We start from the raw sequence: 21,465 nt of genomic DNA on the forward strand, positions 1-21,465 counted from the left end.
TCATTTTGTAGAAGTATCCTAAAAGTAGAGTATTAGATACATTATTCATTACCATTTTGTCCCTGAGTCGCTCTCCACGGATAAAAAAGTCAGCACAGCCATTCTCTTCCTGATGAGGGACTTTGAAGACAGTGACGCTGCTCAGTCCACTCCCTCCAAGTGGTAACCATCCACCACTTGAGTCATCTCGGGTCATCACCACAGCTCGCACTCGTGCATAACTATTACTAAAATAGATGCAAAGATCAGGAATTAGCTTTTCCATCAACAAAAAACAGCCAAGCCATCAGTTTTGTATGAGAAACCAAAGACCACATTAGTAAATACATGGTAACTAAGGTGTTTACTACTTCCATGAAAGTCCACAGAAAGTAATCTACTTGAAAGAGGTCAAAAACTGCAAACATACTTTAAAAGTTATCCTTTATTTTGAAGACTAATCTCATTATAAAAGACTACAGAACTATTACTTCATCATTTCAGTAGTTCCAGCACATCTTATTGCCATGGAACAGCTGTGAAGGGTCCCAGAGACAAATACTGTCAAACTACACAAGCTACCATAAAACTTGTCTATACATGTCCATTTGCTGCAATATTATAACCAGGACAAATTGCTCTATTTCAGCACATTTAACTGTAGCAACTACAAGTTCCTAACAGTTCCAGAATATATTATAAATAAAATGCTGAAACAAACATGCTCAGTTTAGATGCTACATTTTAAATTTCTTCTACCAACTTGGAATCTCAATCACTTATACAAATCATGCAAAGAAAAGTATTCTGTTTAAATTACTTAAGTCTGTAGAAACTTTGATAAATTTCTATTAGCTAACCAGTTTATAATATTTTTCTATAGCAGCCCAAAGAGAATAAGACACATATATAATCAACATGATAATCAAAATACTGACCATTTTCATCACTCCAAAAACCCTCATACCAAACACAGATATTTTTGCCTGTTTAAGGGCCTTCAAATAAGTGGAATCAGACAGAATTACCATTTGTACCCTTTTTGTCTGACTTCTTTCATTTTTTTGTGTGTGTATCAGAAGTTTCATTTTTTTTTAACTAAGTAATCCTCTAATTGAATAAACATATCACAATTTATTCTGTCTTACATGGATAGGCATTTGGATTTTTCTAGTTGCTGCCAATTATGATTGTACATGTCTTTTTGTAGACATTTTTTTCATTTCTCAAATAATTACCTAGGAGTGGAATTAATGGGTCACAGGATAGGTACATGTTTACATATACAAAATACTATCTTCCAAAGTAGTTGTATTGCTATACATTCCCATCAATGGTGTTTTCAATCTTAACTTTACTCATTTTATCGAGTATATATAGGAATTCCACTGCGTTTTAAATTTCTAGTTCCGTAAAGACTCACAATGTTGAGCATCTTTCATGTGCTTTTTGGCCATTTGTTTATCTTGTTTTGAAGTCTTTGAACATTTTTTTATTACATTGTCTATATTATGATTTTTATAAGTTTTTAAAAATATTTCTGGGCACAAGCATTTTCTTTAAAGAATATACTTTTAAAGTTGCACTGGGTTGTGGTTAAAAGTGAGAATTCTGGAGTCAAACTTCCACAAGTTGGACCTTGGCTTAGAAACTTACTATCTGTATGACCTTGAGAAAGTTACTAAACCTCTGTCCCTCAATCTCATCTGTCAAACAACAGCACTCACTTACAATCACTTAAAATCACTCACTTAAACCTTACCGGACACATAACAAACACTATAAGAGCATTACTTTTTATTATCCTTATGACAACAAAGCACTGAAAACTGAAGACACTGCCATCCTGGTAATTCAAAGTCATACAGGATCTGGGAAGTAATTGAATTTTCATGAACAACCATAATTATCTATTATTGGAGTCAAAATAATTCTTTATATAGAAACTCTAAAGGGTTTTGGCTTTATAATTTACTCTTTTGTGGAAGCTTTTTATTATTTAGTTATTCAGAGGCTCTGATTCTTATCTGGACCCAATTCTTGCCAATCGTCAACGCAGAGAAATAGTCAGAGGAAGTGTGGGTACATAAACCCTGGGTTGATGTAGATATTAAATCCTCCTGAGATGGGCTGGAGCAAGCTTCTCCACTATAAATAAACACAATATGCATCTTAAGAGGCAATGAGAGCAGATTACATAATAACCATATTTGTGGGCTAGCTTCCATTCTAAAGCAATTTAGGAGAATCTTTTAAGATGTTCCTTTATTAAAAATTGAAATTGTACCTCAATTTCTAATCTCTGATCATATTTGAACAGTAATTTCAAATATATCTTTTCATATAAAGCAGGAGAATTAAACTACTATCTTTGTATATTTTGTGCTGCTTTAACAGGATACCAGACTGGGTAACTGATAAAGAGGAATTTATTTCTCATAGTTTCAGAGGCTTGGAAGTCCAAAGGCTGGAAAGTCCAAGATCAAGACACTAGTAGGTTCATTGTCTGGAAAGAGGTTAGTCTCCACTTCCAAGATGGTGCACCTTGAATGCTGTGACCTCTGGAGGGGAGGAATGCTGTGTGCTTACATGGCAGATGGTGGACAGACAAAAAAGGATGGGCACACTCAGTTCCCGTTAGGATATTAATCCATTCTTACTTTCATGACGGTAGATGCTAAACAGCTCCAAAAGGCTACACGTCCTAACATAGGTGCATTGCAGTTTAAGTTTCAACATGAATTTGTAGGGACAAAAACATTAAATCCATAGCAACTACTAATGTAGAAATCCAAGTGAGAGGCAATATTGAATTGAACTAGGGTGATAACAATGGACAGGAAGAGGAATTGAGAGATTAGGTGATATTTTGGAGGTGGAGCCAAGAGGACCTGCTGATGAAATTGTAACTACAAAACGAGTGCTCCAAATCTAAAATTCTTAATAGCATCCATGAGCTTGAGCTTCACTTCCTAAAATTTTCAGCTGGTATTTCAATAAAGTCAAAGGCAAAAGATGTCCAAACACGAAGACAAATTTTGTCTCAGTTGTACTGAACCATGTAGTTTTGTTTGAAATGACAGTCCTAATATTACATATGAACCAGAATAACTCTAAAGTTATACTTTATTGCACTTTGTGGGTAAATGTATATTATGGCAGCATTTTCAAATTTTCATATTGGCAAAATATTTCTTAACAACCAAATTAAAAGTATAGTTGCAGAAATTTTTACAAGCCTAGTAGTTTTAACTATCTGAAATGCAAAGTGTCCTTCGCCTATAGTAACCTTTTCTTTTCTCCTTTATAGAACTATCTTGCTTTAAGATTAGCAAGCCGGTATACACCCCACACAACTGTTAGACAAGTAGAAGGCTCAAGGAAGACAGTTTGGAGATCTGAGATTTTATCATGTTTTCTCCTTGTTTTATGTGTCCCTTATAAGAAAAAAATCAAGCTTAAAACAGTTAAAGTGTTTGATAGTCAAGCTGTTTAGAGAACATAAAGACTCTAATCATACATTGGGACATTTCCTGGAATACACAGTATGTACACGTTTTTAATACTGATTCCCATTCTTGCCATTTCCTGGTCAAAACTGAAAGTTCCCAACTCTTTGTTTTCTCTCCATCAAGAAGCAAATAGTGACCAAAATATTGTAGTCTTGACTCATACATGCTAATGAACGAAATTTCTTGGTGTGTTTTTTTTAGCTCATCAGCTAACACATGTAAGAGTCTAGAGTACAATATTATGCAAGTTTTTGTAATATTTTTACAAGCTTATAATACTTATATTAACCAGACGTCCAATTATGAGATAAAATAATTGTCCATGATGTTCATAAATTAATATTCTATCTATCCTCTATCCCTCTTACTGTTATTAGTTAATATGTGAAACATAATATGTATTCAACTTAATAACAGGAAAACAAAGTTACCAAGCATTGTAGCACAATATTGACTTATGGAATTCTAATTAATTTTATATTGTTTTCATTTTCTAAATACAATCATGTGTTGCATAATAATGTTTCCATCAACAACGGACCCCACATACAACAGTCCCATAAGATTACAATATGATATCTTTATTGTATCTTTCCAATGTTTAGATACGTTTCGATACACAAATTCTTACCATTGTGCTAAAACTGCCTAAAATTTTCAGTACACTAACATGCTATACAGCAAGCTTGTCCAACCTGTGGCCCAGGATGGCTTTGAATGTGACCCAAAACAAATTCCTAAATTTCTTAAAACATTATGAAATTTTTTGTGTGATTTTTTAAAACGTTCATCAACTATCATTAGCATTAGTGTATTTTCCCGTCTAGGTTTGTGCATGTACACTCCATGATGTTCTCACAACCATGAAATAACCTGACAATGTATTTCTTAGAACGTATACCTACTGCAAAAAAACCTGACTGTTTTACTTAGCGTACTTTTATTCTCTTGGAAGTACAATAATTTTATGATCTACTTGACAGAAGATGCTATAACTCCACTTAACTGGCACTCAAATAACTAATGAGCAAGGAAATGTTATTTCTATGAATCTAAAATATACAACCTATAAATCTGTAGCAAAGCAATTTTGCCCTTTATACCAAAGATTAATTTTGTGAACCTCCTGGAAAGAATTATGGATCCCCAAGACTGTAACCAAATGTTCTTGGCCACATAGGTATTTTCTCCAGGGGAGACAGTATAGAGTTTTAATCACAACAGCATCCATGATCATCCTGGCCCACTAATTTAGGAACCATTGCTATACAAACAAAATGACAAGTAGTACAGCTCTGGCTCTTCCTCATATCAGTTTACTAAATTTGGATACACTTCTGTTAGCCTGCTGGTCCTTTATATTGTTTTGGATGACAGTTCTAAATCTTAATATTTCTAAAATAAATTCTGTATTTTGTCTTTCTCTTCTCTATATACCTTTGTTTTCTATTATAATACATACCCAGTGACACCTTGATATTAGCCCAGTGAGACCTATTTGGATTTCTGATCTCCACGCCAAATTACAATATATTTCTGATGTTTTAAGTCACTAAATTTATGGTAATTTGCCAATAGCAGCAACAAGAAACTAATACAAAGGAGGGGACACCTTCTTGAAGATACAGTAATATATATACAGGAGAAAAAGGTAACTTTTTCCTTTACATACATACATACATACATACACACACACACACACACACATATACATGCATACATACACACACACAATTTTATTGCACTTTAGGTTCTGGGGTGCATGTGCAGAACATGCAAGATTGTTGCATAGATACATATATGGGAATGTGGTTTGCTGCCTCCATCCCTGTCACCTATATCTGGCATTTCTCCCTATGTTATCCCTCCCAAACTCTCTACCCCACACTGTCCTTCTCCTAGTACCCCCCAAAAGACCCCAGTGTGGGATGCTCTCCTCGCTGTGTCCATGTGTTCTCACTAATCAACATCCATCTATAAGTGAGAACATGTGGTGTTTGATTTTCTGTTCTTGTGTCAGTTTGCTGAGAATGATGATTTCCAGATTCATTCATGTCCCTACAAAAAATATAAACTCATTGTTTTTTATGGCTGCATAGTATTCCCTGGTGTATATGTGCCACATTTTCCCTGTCCAGTCTATCATCAACAGGCATTTGGGTTGGTTCCAGGTCTTTGCTATTGTAAACAGTGCCGCAATGAACATACGTGTGCATGTTTCTTTATAATAGAACAATTTATAATCCTTTGGATATATACCCAGTAATGGGACTGCTGGGTCAAATGGAATTTCTATTTCTAGGAACTTGAGGAATCACCACACTGTCTTCCACAATGGTTGAACTAATTTTTCACCCCCACCAACAGTGTAAAAGTGTTCCTATTTCTCCACATCATCTCCAGCATGTGTTGCCTCCAGATTATTTAATGATCGCTATTTTAACTGGCCTGAGATGGTATCTCAACGTGGTTTTGATTTGCATTTCTCTAATGACCAGTGATGATGAGCATTTTTTCATGTTTGTTGGCCTCATATATGTCTTCTTTTGAAAAGTGTCTGTTCATGTCCTTCACCAACTTTTGAATGGGTTTGTATTTTTCTTATAAATCTGTTTTAGTTCTTTGTAGATTCTGGATATTAGCCCTTCGTCAGAGGGGTAGATTGCAAAAATTTTTTCCCCTTCTGTTGCTTGCCAGTTCACTCTAATAATTGTTTCTTTTGCTGTGCAGAAGCTCTGAAGTTTAATTAGATCCCATTTATCTATTTTGGCTTTTCTTGTCAACGTTTTAGTCATGAAATCCTTGCCTATACCTATGTCTTGAATGGTTTTGCCTAGGTTTTCTTCTAGGATTTTTATGGTGTTAGGTCTTATGTTTAAGTCTTTAATCCATCTGGAGTTAATTTTAGTGTAACGTGTCAGAAATGGGTCCAGTTTCTGCTTTCTTCACATGGCTAGCCAGTCTTTCCAACACCATTTATTAAACAGGGAATCCTTTCCCCATTGCTTATTTTTGTGAGGTTTGTCAAAGATCAGATGGTTGCAGATGTGTGGTGTTTCCTCCAAAGCCTCTGTTCTGTTCCATTGGTCTATATCTCTGTTTTGGTACCAGTACCATGCTGTTGTTATTACTGTAACCTTGTAGAATAGTTTGAAGTCAAGTAGCGTGATGCCTCAAACTTTTTATTCTTTTTGCTTAGACTTGGCTATGCGGGCTCTCTTTTGGTTCCGTATGAAGTTTAAGGTGTTTTTTTTTTCCAATTCTGTGAAGAAAGTCATAGGTAGTGTGATGGGGAAAGCACTGAATCTATAAATTACTTTGGGTAGTATAGCCATTTTCACAATATTGATTCTTCCTAACCATAAGCATGGAATGTTTCTCCATCTGTTTGTGTCCTTTCTTATTTCCTTGAGCAGTGGTTTGTATTCTCCGTGAAAAGGTCCTTTACATCCTTTGCAAGCTGTATTCCTAGGTATTTTGTTATCATTTTAGTAATTGTGAATGGCAGCTCATTCTTGATTTGGCTCTCTTCAAGTCTGTTAACCGTACATAGGAATGCTTGTGATTTCTGCACATTGATTTTGTATCCTGAGACTTTGCTGATGTTGCTTATCAGTTTCAGGAGATTTTGGACTGAGACAGTGGGGTCTTCTAAATATAGAATCATGTCATCTGCAAATAGAGATGATTTGACTTCCTCCTTTCCTAATTGAATAGCCTTTATTTCTTTTTCTTGCCTGATTGCTATGACTAGAACTTCCAATACTACATTGAATAGGAGTGGTGAGAGAGGGCATCCTTGTCTACTGTTATATTTCAAAGGAAATGTTTCCAGTTTTTGCCCCTTTAGTATGATATTAGCTGTGGGTTTGTCATAAATAGCTTTTATTATTTTGAGATACATTCCATCAATACTTAGTTTATTGAGACTTTTTAGCAAAAAGGGCTGCTGAATTTTGTTAAAGGCCTTCTCTGTGTCTACTGAGACAATTAGGTGGTTTTTGTCTTTGGTTCTGTTTTTGTGGTCAATTATATTTACAGACTTTCATATGTGGAACCAGCCTTATGTCCCTGGGATGAAGCCTACTTGATCAGGATGGATAAGCTTTTTGATGTGCTGTTGCAATCGGTTTGCCAGTATTTAATTGAAGATTTTTACGTCTATGTTCACCATGGAGAGTGGCCTGAAGTTTTCTTTTCTTCTTGAGTCTCTGCTGGGTTTTGGTATCAGGATGATTTTTATCTCATAAAATGATTTGGGAAGGATTCATCTTTTTGGATTGTTTCAAATCATTTAAAAAGGAGCGGTACCAGCTCCTCTTTGCTTATCTGGTAGATTTCAGCTGTGAACCCATCTGGACCTGGGCTGTTTTTGGTTGGTCAGCTATTAATTGCTGCCTCAACTTCAGCCCTTGCTATTGGTCTAATCAGGGTTTTGACTTCTTCCTGGTTTAGGCGTGGGAGGGTGCAAGTGTCCAGGAATTTATCCATTTCTTCCAGGTTTACTGGTTTATGTGCATAGAGTTGTTTGTAGTAATGTCTAATAGTACTTTGTATTTCGGTGGAATCTGTGGTGATATCTCCTTTATCTTTTTTTTTTTTAATTGCATCTATTTGATTCTTCTCTCTTTTCTTTTTTATTAATCTGTCTTGTGGTTGGTCTATTTTGTTGATGTTTTCAGAAAACCAGCTCTTGGATTTATTGATTTTTTGAAGAGTTTTTTGTGTCTCCATTTCCTTCAGTTTTGCTCTGATCTTAGTTATTTCTTGTCTTCTGCTAGTTTCTGAGTTTTTGTTTTATCTTGCTCCTCTTGCTCTTTCAATTTTGATGATAGGGTGTCAATTTTAGCTCTTTCCTTGCTTCTCATGTGGGCATTTATTGCTATAAATTTTTCTCTAGACACTGCTTTAAATGTGTCCCAGAGATTCTGGTACATTGTGTCTTCATTCTCATTGGTTTAGAAGAATATCTTTATTTCTGCCTTCAATTTCATTGTTCATCCAGTCAACATTCAAGAGCCAGTTGTTCAGTTTCCACGAAGTTGTGCGGTTCTTAGTTAGTTTCTTAATCCTGAGTTCTAATTTGATTATACTATAGTCTGAGAGACTGTTTGCTATGATTTCCATTCTTCTGCATTTGCTGAGGAGTGATTAACTTCCAATTATGTGGTCAATTTTGGAGTAAGTGTGATGCAGTGCTGAGAAGAATGTATATTTTAAGGATTTGGGATGGAGAGTTTTGTAGATGTCTATTAGGCTTGCTTGGTCCAGATGGCAGTTCAAGTTCTGGATATCCTTGTTAATTTTCTGTTTTGTTGATATCTCTAATACCAACAATGGAGTGTTAAAGTCTCCCACTATTACTGTGTGGGAAACTAAGTCTCTTTGTACGTCGTTAAGAACTTGCTTTTTGTACCTGGGTGCTCCTGTGTTGGCTGCGTATATATTTAGGATTGTTAGCTCTTCTTGTTGCATTGATCCTTCTACTATTAGGTAATGCCCTTCTTTGTCTCTTTTGATCTTTGTTGCTTTAAAGTATATTTTATCAAAGACTAGAATTGCAACTCTTGCTTTTTTTTGTTCTCCATTTGCTTTGTGAATCTTCCTCCATCTCTTTATTTTGAGCCTATGTGTATCCTCACACATGAGTTTTCTGGAAACAGCACACTGATGGGTTTTGACTTTTTATCAAATTTGCCAGGCTGTGTCTTTTGATTGGAGCATTTAGCCCATTTACATTTAAGGTTAACATTGTTATGTGTGAATTTGATCCTGCCATTTTGATGCCAACTGGTTGTTTTGCCAATTAGTTGGCAGAGTTTCTCCACTGCGTCAATGTTCTTCACCAATTGGTACGTTTTTGGAGTGGCTGGTATTGGCTGTTCCTATGTTTAGTGCTTCTTTCAAGACCTCGTGTAGGGCAGGCCTAGGGGAGATGAAACTTCTGAGCAATTGCCTGTTTGTAAGGAATTTTATTTCTCCTTCACTTAGAAAGTTTAGTTTGGCTGGCTATGAAATTCTGAGTTGATAGTTATTTAAGAGTGTTGAATACTGGCCCCCAATCTCTTCTGGCTTGTAGGGTTTCTGCTGAGAGATCCATTGTGAGTTTAACAGGGTTCCCTTTGTGAGTAACCTGACCTTTCTCTCCAGTTGCCCTTACCATTTTTTCCTTTATTTCAAATTTCAACCCTGGTGAATCTGACGATTATTTACTTTGGGGTTGCTCTTCTTGAGAAATATCTTTGTGGTGTTCTCTGTATTTCCTGGTCTTGAATATTGGCCTGCCTTGCTAGGTTGGGGAAATTTTCCTGGATAATATCCTGAAGTGTGTTTTCCAGCTTGGATTCATTCTCTCTGTCACATTCAGGTACACCTATCAAATGCAGATTAGGCCTTTTCACATAATCCCGTATCTTGGAGGTTTTGTTCATTTCTTTTCACTATTTCTCTAATCTTGCCTTCTCCTTTTATTTCATTAAGGTGATCTTCAATCTCTGGTATCCTTTCTTCTGCTTGGTTGATCTGACTATTGATACTACTTGTGTATGCTTCACCAAGTTCTCGTGTTGTGTTTTTCAGCTCCATCAATTCATTTATATTCTTCTCTAAGCTGTTTATTCTTCTTAGCATTTCATCAGTCCTTTTTTCAAGCCTCTTAGTTTCTTTGCATTGGGTTAGAACATGTTGTTTTAGCTCTGAGAAGTTTGTTATTACTCACCTTCTAAAGCCTGTTTCTGTCAATTCATCAGACTCCTTCTCCATCCAGCCTTGCTGGTGAGGAGTTGTAATCCCTTGGAGGAGGAGAGGAGTTCTGTTTTGGGGTGTTTTCATTTTCTTTTTTGAGTTGGTTTCTTCCCATCTTTGTGGATTTATCTACCTGTGGTCTTTGTAGTTGGTGACTTTCAGATGGGGTCTCTGAGTTTACATCCTGTTTGTTGATGATGAAGCTATTTTTTTCTGTTTTTCAGTTTTCCTTAATGTGGTAATCATTCACCCGCTTGTGTTCTCGCTGGGAATTGCACTCCAGAGTTGTTCCTATTCGGCCATCTTGGACTGTCTCTCCAACTTTTTCCAATTTTTAACTACAATCATATTAAAATAAAATCCTGACCCTCACCCCACTGACCACCAAATTGAGAAAGTTCTTAGAACACCTTAAGATTTGTACAGCATAACAACACCTTATTTATGCATTGCGGGATGAGGATACTGACAAAACGTTCTTTGGTCTCTATTATATTTTAAGTAAATATTAACCATCTAAATATTAAACATTATTACAGAGACTGGGTAGAAGAGGAAAGTGAAGCATTTAATAGAACTAGGTTAGGAAGACATATTACTTCACAGCTTTCTAAACTATGCAGATATTCAGAAAATAACAATATTACTACTCAATAATCTATTTACTTAACCCATGAAAATTAGATACTGCATAAACAAAATTTTAAAGTTACATTCCTCTCCCTGTAGAAGCTCATAATCTAGTGAGCAAAGATATGTTAACACATAATGGGAATACAGATTACTAGTATTCATATTTGATGTAGGTTTTAATAACATATATCAGGTAGATAAAAGGCTAAGGACACTCAATGGAGAAAGCATGACACAAGTATATAATATTTAAGAACCAATACAAAGCTCGAAAGATGATGGTGGACATAAGCAACAGAGAAAAAGAAATAAAACAGTAGGTTAGTATTCTATTTTATCACAATAAAGAGACCACAGGATGCAATAAGCAAGAAAGGAGAAAGTCCAGATTTGTATTTTAAAAGCTCTAACAGCAGGAGAACATTACTGCATTAACATTACAAAGGTGAAGATCTGAATTACTACTTTTCCACTGGCAACTCTAAAAACTGGAGCAAATATCAAACATGGCACTCTGTTTAACAACAAGTCATATCTAGGTTCCAAAGGCAGTGTCACCACAAGTTATAATCTTGGGCACATTACTTAACTGCTCTGTATCCCTTTTCCTGGTATGTAAAATGAAGATAATAATATTTATCTAAGTGTTACAAGAAATAAATAAGTTTATACATGTAAATTTCTTAGCATTTTGCCTGGCTCCTTGTTAGGTGCCCAATAAATGGCATTACAGTGACTTAATATATTAAATCAACTTTATGTTAGTACATCCACATTATCAAATAGTCTAAATTTGTCTTTTTTATTTATGATGATCTTATATAAAAAAACCAAGGTGAAAGACCCCTCTCAGAACTTTTAACTCTAAAAATTATTAATCACAACTAAATATCTGGTATGCTTTCACTGTGTCCCCACCCAAATCTGAACCTGAATTATATCTCCCAGAATTCTGATGTGTTGTGGGAGAGATCCAGAGGGACATAACTAAATCATGGGGGCTGGTCCTTCTTGTGCTATTCTTGTAATAGTAAGCCTCATGAGATCTCATGGGTTTATCAGGGGCTTCCACTTTTGCTTTTTCATTTTTCTCTTGCTGCCACTATATAGGTGCCTTTTACCTCCTGCCATGATTCTGAGGCCTCCACAGCCATGTGAAACTGTAAGTCAAACCACTTTTTTCTTCCCAGTCTCAAGTATGTGTTTATCACCAATGTGAAAATGAACTAATACGGCAAAATAGTGCCAGTAGAGTGGGGCACTGCTGAAGAGATACCTGAAAATGTAGAAGCGACTTTGGAACTGGGTAACAGGCAAGAGATTGGAACAGTTTGGAGAGCTCAGAAAAAGACAGGACAATGTGGGAGAATGGCTTTGACAAAAATGCTGACACTGATATGAACAATAAGGTTCAGGCTGAGGTGGTCTCACATGGATAAGGAACCTGTTGGGAACTGGAGCAAAGCTAAATCTTGTTATGTTTAGCAAAGAGACTGGTGGCATTTTGCCCTTACCCTAGAGATCTGTGGAACTTTGAGCTTCAGAGATGATTTAGGGTATCTGGCAGAAGAAATTTCTCAGCAGCAAAGCAATCAAAAGGTGACTTGGGTGCTGTTTTATGCTGATTTCAAAGGGAAAATGTACAGTCTGACAATGCAGTAGGAAAAAAAAAACCCTATTTTTTGAGGAGAAATTCAAGCTGGCTGCAGAAATGTACATAAGTAGAAAGGAGTCTAATGTTAATCCCTAAGACCATGGAGGACATTTACCCAGGCCACGTCAAAGATCTTCATGGCAGCCCCTCACATCACAGGCCCAGATGCCCAAGTAAAAAAAGTGGTCTCATGGGATGGGCCCGCGGTCTATGTGCTATGTGTAGCCTAGGGACTTGGTGTCCCATGTCTCAGCTGCTCCAGCCATAGCTGAAAGGGGCTAACATAAAGCTTGAGTTGTGGCTTCAGAGGGTGGAAGCCCCAAACCTTGGCAGCTTCTATGTGTTGAGCCCACAGGTACACAGAAGCCAAGAACTGAGGTTTGGGAACCTCTGCCTATATTTCACAAGATGTATGGAAATGCCTAAATGCCCAGGCAAAAGTGCTCTAGGGGTAGGGTCCTCAAGGAGAACCTCTGCTAAGGAAGTGTGGAAGGGAAATGTGGCGTCAGAGCCCCCACAGAGAATCCCTACTAGGGCACTGTCTAATGGAGCTTTGAGAAGAGGTACATCTTCCTCCAGACCCCAGAATGACAGATCCACCGAAAGCTTCTACTATGCACCTGGAAAAGCCACAGATATTCAACACCAGCCTGTGAAAGCAGCCAGGGGGGAGGCTGTATCCTGCAAAGCCACAGGGGTGGAGATGCCCAAGACCATTGGAACGTAATTCCTGCATCAGCATGACCTGGATGTGAGACATGGAGTCAAAGGAGATAATTTTGGAGCTCTAAAATTTGACTACCCTGACGGATTTAGGATTTGCATAGGCCCTGTATTCCCTTTGTTTTGGCCAATTTCTCCCATTTGGAATGGCTGTATTTATCTAATATCTGTACCTCCATTGTATCTAGGACGTAACTAACTTGCTTCTGATTTTACAGGCTCATAGGCAGAAGAGACTTGCTTGAAGACTTTGAACTGTGGACTTTTGGGTTAATGGTGAAATGTGTTAAGACTTCAGGGGACTGTTGTGAAGGCATAATAAGTTCTGAAATGCAAGGATATGAGATCTGCAGGGACCAGGGGCAGAATGACATGGGTTGGCTGTGTCTCCCCACCCAAATCTCAACTTAAATTGTATCTCCCAAAATTCCCACGTGTTGTGGAAGGGACCCAGGGGGAAGTAATTGAATCATTAGGGCTGGTCTTTCCCATGCTGTTCTTGTGACAATGAGTAAGTTCCATGAGATCGGATGGGTTTATCATAGGCTTCTGCTTTTACTTCTTCCTCATTTTTCTTTTGCTAACACCATGTAAGAAGTGCCTCTTGCCTCCCGCCATGATTTCTGAGACCTCCCCGGCCATGCAGAACCAGTTAAACCTCTTTTGGTTCCCAGTTTTGGGGTATGCCTTTATTAGCAGTGTGAAAACAAACTAATATGGTATTAAATATCAGTCATCTAAGTCTTTCATAAACTTTTTATATGATGCAGACATCTGGGAATTCTTCCAGAAGAAGAAATAAAATGAAAACGTGAGGGATGAAAAGAGGTTTTCATAAGCTACACCTTTAGAATCACTAATTTTAGGTTCTGCAAGATAGTATCATAAACCGATGAAAATAGTTGTAGTTTCAAACTACAACTACGTTCAATGTCCCCTGCCTTCTGCTACTACTATTGTCCATTCCCCATGACTCCTTAATTACCAGCATTGACATTATGCTTTCATTTTGAAATTCCTTTGGTCCATGTCAGAAGCAGTAAACTATAAAAAAAAAAATCATTCTTAATAAAAGATCAAAACATGGAAGATAGGAAGTCAACATTAATACTAGAGTTCATGATGTGACAAAAGAATCAGAGTAAAATGTGAAAAATTTTAAAATAACCCTAAAGTAGGGAAAGCCTAAGATCCAGATGCCATTAAAATACAACAAGATAAATTCGACCATATTAAACACATTCCTGCATAACAAAAACACCATAAACAATAACAACAAAAATAACGAATTGGGAAAAAAAAGGCATAACATACATATATTAGCTTTCTATTGCTGTCCTAACAAACTACCCCAAACTTAGTGGCTTACAACACCACAACACCACAAATTTATACACTTCTGTGAGTTCAAAGTCCAAAGGAGTTTCACACTGGGCTAAAAACAAGGTATTAGCAGTGCAGCATTCTTTTCAAGAAGTTCTAAAAGATAAACACTTTCCCTTGCTTTTTCCAGCTCCTAGAGACCACTCACATTCCTTGGCTCGTGAATCCCTCCTTCTACCACTGCTTCTCTCTGAACCTTCTTCTGTAGTTATATCTTTCTCTGACCACAGTCCTATATGGTCAGGAAAGGTTTTCCGCTGAAGGGCTCACGTGATTAGCCTAGGATCATCCAGATAAACCAGATCATCTCCCTACATTAAAGCTTACAACCTTAATCACAGTTCCAAAATCCTAACATACTCACAGGTTTTGAAGATTAGGGCAAGGGCATCTTTGGGGAGGAGCAGGACATATTCTATCTACTACAAATAGCATGTAACTGAAAAAAGAAAGATACTTCCTTAAAAGTAACTATGAAAATCAGTAAGAAAAGACAAACACCACAAAGGAAAAAGAGGCCAAATTCATGAATAAAAAGAAGAAAAAATAAAATGCCATGAAATATAGAAAAAGTAACTTTATTCAGAGTAAGAAAAATGCAAATTAAAGAGATGACCAAATACCAAGACATTTGTTAACATGGGAGTTCAGCGAGTGTATGGAGACATAAATTAGTATGACATATTTGAAGTGTCTTTGGGAATATCTACCAAAATTTAAAATGTACATTCTCTGACTCAGCAAATTCTAATTCTATTCATTTTCTAAGTATGAAATTCTATGTCTATGAACATAGTTTACAAAAAAGCACTGTTTCAGTAGAAAAAAAAATAAAAGCACCCTAAGTCAGAATTAACAGGGAACTAGTTAAATTATGAAACATCTATTCATTGGAATACTACACATGATGACAAAAATGAGGAAGCTCTTATACTGTCAAATGAGCTGATCAAGTTCTATTCAGTTTCAAGGTATGTAAGTATGTTTAGTATGCCACCATTTCTGGGGAAAAAACACATAGACATGTATGTTTATACATGAATAGAATTTTTACACAGTAAGACTGGTAACTGTCTTCCCAGTAAGAAGGAAAGGAACAGAGGTATGAAGGAAAGGGACAGAGGTACAGAAGAAATGCTTTTTGTCTGACACGATGTCTCACTCTGTTGCCAAGGCTGGAGCGCAGTGGCATGATCTCAGCTCATTGCAACCTCCACCTTCCAGATGCAAGTGATTCTCCTGCCTCAGCCTCCCGAGTAGTGGGGATTACAGGCACCCACCCCCACACCTGGCTAAATTTTTGTATTTTTAGTAGAGAGTAGAGGTGGGGTTTCACCATGTTGGCTGGGCTGGTCTAGAACTTCTGATCTCAGGTGATCCACCCACCTCGGCTTCCCAAAGTGCTGGGATTACTGGCGTGAGCCACTATGCCCAGCCAGAAATGTTCATTAAATATCCTTTTCTATTTTTTGAATTTTGTACCATTTATGATTACCTGGTCAAAAACAAATTTACCAGACACTTACACATACGTAGACACAAAATCCCTGAAGAGCTATGAACTCAAAATAGTACATGTCCCTGTCAAAGTAGTTAGTAATTTTGTATGTTTGCCCTTTATAGTATACAAAGATGAATTGAGTGGAAGACAGATTGATTTTAACAGCCTTGTACCCCACCTAATATCAAAATCTGCTGTACCCTCCACAATGTACCCTTTCCATCAGTTTGAAATAACCAACCATATACCTATTTAAAATGTATATAGTTCCCCCTGGTAAGAAAGACTTGCTCGAATATTGCCTAGCATCCCAGACCTTTCCATATCAACAGAATATCCCACAAATCACATCATATGCAGGTACTACTTCTAAAGATGTTGGTCTCACCTTATTAAACTTCAAGTGGTTGCTCTGTAGAAATTATAGGATAGCAAATAAGGACTTGCCTGAAGAAAGGCTGGATATTCTCATGTTGGACATAAAAAATATAGGAATGTCCTAAGAGAGGAGACGTGAATTCAGAAGGTGGACAAGCGGGAGAGGGAATTCCAAACAGTTCTACTGTGCCTCAACTGAGATTTCAAACAGGAAAGATATGCTTGAGTGGGGTTTTTGGAGATATGTAATTTCTACCCTTTGAAAGGAGCTGTAACAGCCAGGTGCAATGGCTCATGCTTGTAATCCCAGCACCTAGGGAGACTGAGGCAGGCAGATCACTTCAGCCAAGTTCAAAACCAGCCTGGCCAACCCAGCAAAACCCTGTCTCTACAAAAAAAAAAAATTAGCAGAACTTGGTAGTGTGTGCCTGTAGCCTCAGCCACTTGTGGGGGCTGAGATGGGAGGATCTTGAGCACAGAGGGTTGAGGCTGCAGTGAGCCAAGATCATGAAACTTTACTCTTGACTAGGTGACAGAATGAGACCCTATATTAAAAAAAAAAAAAGGTATTCCTATAGACTCCCACATAAACATCCGATACATGATCTAACTTGTAATTCATTATCTCATTATATTTCTTACTCATTAGGAAGTCTTTTCTGATGCCTGTAACTGGGTTAGGTATCTCTTATAAATGTTTTCATCATGTAAGGCAGGCGTCCCCAAACTTTTTACACAGGGGGCCAGTTCACTGTCCCTCAGACCATTGGAGGGCCGCCACATACTGTGCTCCTCTCACTCACCACCAATGAAAGAGGTGCCCCTTCCTGAAGTGCAGCGGGGGCCGGATAAATGGCATCAGGGGGCCGCATGCAGCCCGCGGGCCGTAGTTTGGGGACGCCTGATGTAAGGGGACAGTGGAAGACTAAGAAAACTGATATTGATGGTTTAGCAGTGGCATAAATCTTGTCTAAAGCGAAAAGGGAAAACCTCCATTTTTCTGAGTTAGGTTAGGTACATGAAATCCTTATGTGTATCACTTATGTAGTTATATGGGGAGTTCCTTTTTACCAAGTAGTAAGAAGGAATAGGAATCTATTATTCTTTTTCCTCAGTGTCCTTGGTAACATTATATTGCTTGGTCTTATCTGTGCTGTCAGGGATATTAATGACAACTATAGGTTTATGACTGTAAAGAAGTGATATTCTCCCAATGGCATCAGGGCAATGACAAGAGCATTCAGTGAGAGACTGCCATTCTCTCCATTCAGGGAAATTCAGCCTCTTGTGGATTTAATCCTTGAGCTGTCAATAATAGAAGAAGGCTTTTGCTAAGGAAGCCAGCGGAATTGCTTAAATTGAGCACCCACAACTTTTGTATCTATTGCAGACTTCCCTAAGGTTCTGTACATGTAACTTCATTTAGAGTAGGTGAAGAGTGCTCACTTTCCTAAATGTGCCTAGAGGCAATGTTTAGAACACAGCTTTACCTATGCTGAGACAGACTATAACATCTTGTCATTTAATAGCAGGGAACTGAGGAAGAACAAGGGTAAACTACCAACCCTGAATATAAAATATGTCAATTCTTCAGGGATCAGGCAGCCAAGACAGAGATACTAAAAAGAAATGCAGTCAGTGGCAGGGACCCATACTAAATAGCAGAATTATCTGAAAACAATGGAAATATCTCCACATATAGTATTTAAAATGTCACCAACCTCTGAGTGTTCTGAATATGGCCAAAACAAGCATTCAATCAATATTTGTATAGTTGAATCCAGAAATAACAAAGGAAAATCAGATGAAGAGACTTCAGAAATAGTCTTCTTCTAAATACCTATCAAGAGTGGCTTTGCAAAGAAGTAGACAGCACAAGATGACTTAAACGCGTACTCAAATTAAGAATCCCATAAAAATGTACAATTCTTCAGTAATGTAGGTACATAATTACACAATGTTAGTAATATTTCATCTCATAAGAGGCAGTTTAGAGACTTCCTCTGAAAAGGCCACAGCAGTCTCAAAATAAAAAGTATAACAATAAATTGCTAATCCTAATTAGACACTTTAAAACATTTTAGTAAAACATTTTAGAGATTTCTTTTCAAATGCGACATAAATTGATTCAATTTTCACTGAAAACGTGATACCCGACAGCATCACTGTCCAACAGAAATATAATGTAAGCCGCATATGTAATTTTAAATTTTCTAGTAGTTACATTTTAAGAAGTAAAAAGAGGATGGCAGTGAAAATGGTAGACTAGGTAGCTCCAAGGGCCCATCTCTTGCCACAAGCACTGAAAGACTGAGTAAAGTTTGTCAGAATTAACTTTTCAAAAGTCTAGAAAAAAATCAAAGGTTTAAAGTGACCAAGCAAATGTCGAATCAAGAAAAAGGCAGGCCGGGCGCGACGGCTCAAGCCTGTAATCCCAGCACTTTGGGAGGCCGAGGCGGGTGGATCACGAGGTGAAGAGATGGAGACCATCCTGGCCAACGTAGTGAAACCCCGTCTCTACTAAAAATACAAAAAATTAGCTGGGCATGGTGGCACGTGCTTGTAATCCCAGCTACTCAGGAGGCTGAGGCAGGAGAATTGCCTGAACTCAGGAGGCGGAGGTTGCGGTGAGCCAAGATCGCGCCATTGCACTCCAGCGTGGGTAACAAGAGAGAAACTCTGTCTCAAAAAAAAAAAAAAGAAAAGAAAAGAAAAAGGCAATCTGCCCTTGGCCGAACTGCCCCCACTCTTACTTTGCGTTGAAGATGACAGCCCATACACAGTGTGGGATCCTGGTCCCTGGTTCCAAGGAGAACAGAACAAATCTTAGTCTCAAAGGATACAGTCTTGTCTGTTTCAACTTGTCTGGGAGGTACAGAAGGAACTTTCAATTCCTCAAAAACAGGGTAAGGTAAATAGACAACCAGTTGCCACATAGAAGGCAAAATACTACCTGAGGCCAACAACAGATGCACAAAAACCCTGGGAGGAAAAACTGGAGAGAACATTTCTTTAAAAAGTTAGGGCAACCAAAACTGACTTGCACTCTGGGGAATTTAGAAACTCACATGCATACCAAAAACAGGATGCACATTCACAGAGAAGTTGTGAGAAGATACCAAGTTTTAATCTCTGGCTGATCTCTAAGCTAGGCACAAGCAGGAAGCAAAGGGTAAGAACAGAATTAAAAATGGACTGTGACACCATACAGAGACAATATGCAAAGATTGAGAGTTTTTATTTATTTCTTTTCTTTTTTAAGCTCTTAGTATTCAAGGAAATCTGTCAAAACACAAGATGACCACAGCTCTAAGGAATAAAGATTTCAAGACTTACTACAAAGCTACACTAATAAAAACACTCCAGTACTGGCATAAGCATGGACATATACAAGAATCAGTGTCCAGAAATAAACACATTTATCTACAGTCAACTGAATTTTGACAAGAGTGACAAGACCTTTCAAAGGCGAGTCTCTTCAACAAATGGTACTGTGAAAACTAGATATCCATGTGCAAAAGAAAAAACTTGAAACCTTCCCTTATACCATATACAAAAATTCCAAATCGATCAAAGACCTATATATAACAGCTAAACTACAAAGCCTTTAGGAAAAAAATATAAATGTAAATCTTCATGACCTTCATTTGACAATGGAATCTCAGATGACATCAAAGCATAAGTACCAAACAAAAAAAGTCAGACTTTATCATGATAAATAACTTTGTAATAGTTATAATTTTGAGGTAATTATGAGTAAATAGTAACTTGAATAAAATAACCCAAATCCTTTAATAACAAAGGATATCATCAACAAAGTGAAAAGATAACCTACAGAATGAGAGAAAATATTTGCAAATCATATATGTAAGTCTAGTATCAAAATATATAAAGAACTCTTACAATTCAACAAAAACACAAAAAACCTAATTAAAAGATGAGCAAAGGACTTGAATAGACATGTCGCCAAAGAAGATACACAAATGGCCAACAAGCACTTGAAAAGATGTTAGTGTCATTTATCAGTAGGGAACTACAACTCAAAACCACAATGAGATACCACTTCACATCCACTAAGATGTGACTAATTAAAAGAATAAAATAACAAGTGTTGATGAGGATGTGGAGAACTGGAACTTCTTACATTGCTGGGGAATATAAAGGCTTCTCCTTCTTGTGAATTCAATGTATTTATCACCTATATCTTTCATTAGGTAGTTATTACTCTTGTTAGTCCTCTAATATTATTATTTAACTTTCCAAACTTCTCCCATTTACCATGTTTTCAACTTTCCTATACCACCCATCACGCCTCAAATATAGTAAGGGCTAAATCTGACATTCCACATTTTCCTTTTCCATCACAGCCCTCTCTCCTCACAACTAATGAACAGCATTTGGTATGCAGGCAACCATAATACCAAAAGCCATCTGCAACATCCACTCTCAATGGGTTGTTTTCAACTGAACCAAATAATCAAAATCCATCAACCTGAATAGGTCACACTTGGCACCCTTAACTCACCTGAATACAAGACAAGAAACACAGAAGGACATCTTCAAGACTTCTCTTGAGCATAAGTCGACACAATTCAGAGGACTACTCTTGATCCTTAAATGAGAGTTCAGTTATGAGGGTACCATTATGAGTAATGAGTCCCCAGGGGTACATACATAAACTGAATTACTCCTGGCTTCAAAGACCCAAGCTCCATACAGGAACTGTAATCTCCTAAGAGTCCCATGAACATAGCTTCTTGAAGCTATGGCTTTCCACCAGGTGTTAGTTCACTCACAATCCTCTGGGTCCAGATACCGTTTATCAATCTACACAGCTGCTTAACAACATAGCTGACATTCCATCTTCATCAGGATTCAATGATCGGAATTAAAATAACCCCAAATCATTTTTCCATACAGAAGAACAGATTTGGTTAGGTCTTCATTACTATCTAAAA

General features: G+C 37.4%; 1 protein-coding gene across 2 annotated transcripts in view; it reads right to left on the reverse strand.

Annotated features, from left to right (window-relative positions):
- The window catches only part of SPRED1 (sprouty related EVH1 domain containing 1), a 116,450-nt gene that overhangs the window by 56,405 nt on the left and 38,580 nt on the right, over positions 1-21,465 (reverse strand). For both annotated transcript variants that reach the window (XM_010346242.3, XM_003935735.4), the window contains exon 2: positions 53-227. In XM_010346242.3, the coding sequence (XP_010344544.1) occupies positions 53-227 (175 nt within the window). The remainder of the gene's footprint in view (positions 1-52; positions 228-21,465) is intronic.

The sequence above is a fragment of the Saimiri boliviensis genome, chromosome 2 (genome assembly GCF_048565385.1).
Source record: "Saimiri boliviensis isolate mSaiBol1 chromosome 2, mSaiBol1.pri, whole genome shotgun sequence".
Classification (NCBI taxonomy): domain Eukaryota; kingdom Metazoa; phylum Chordata; class Mammalia; order Primates; family Cebidae; genus Saimiri; species Saimiri boliviensis.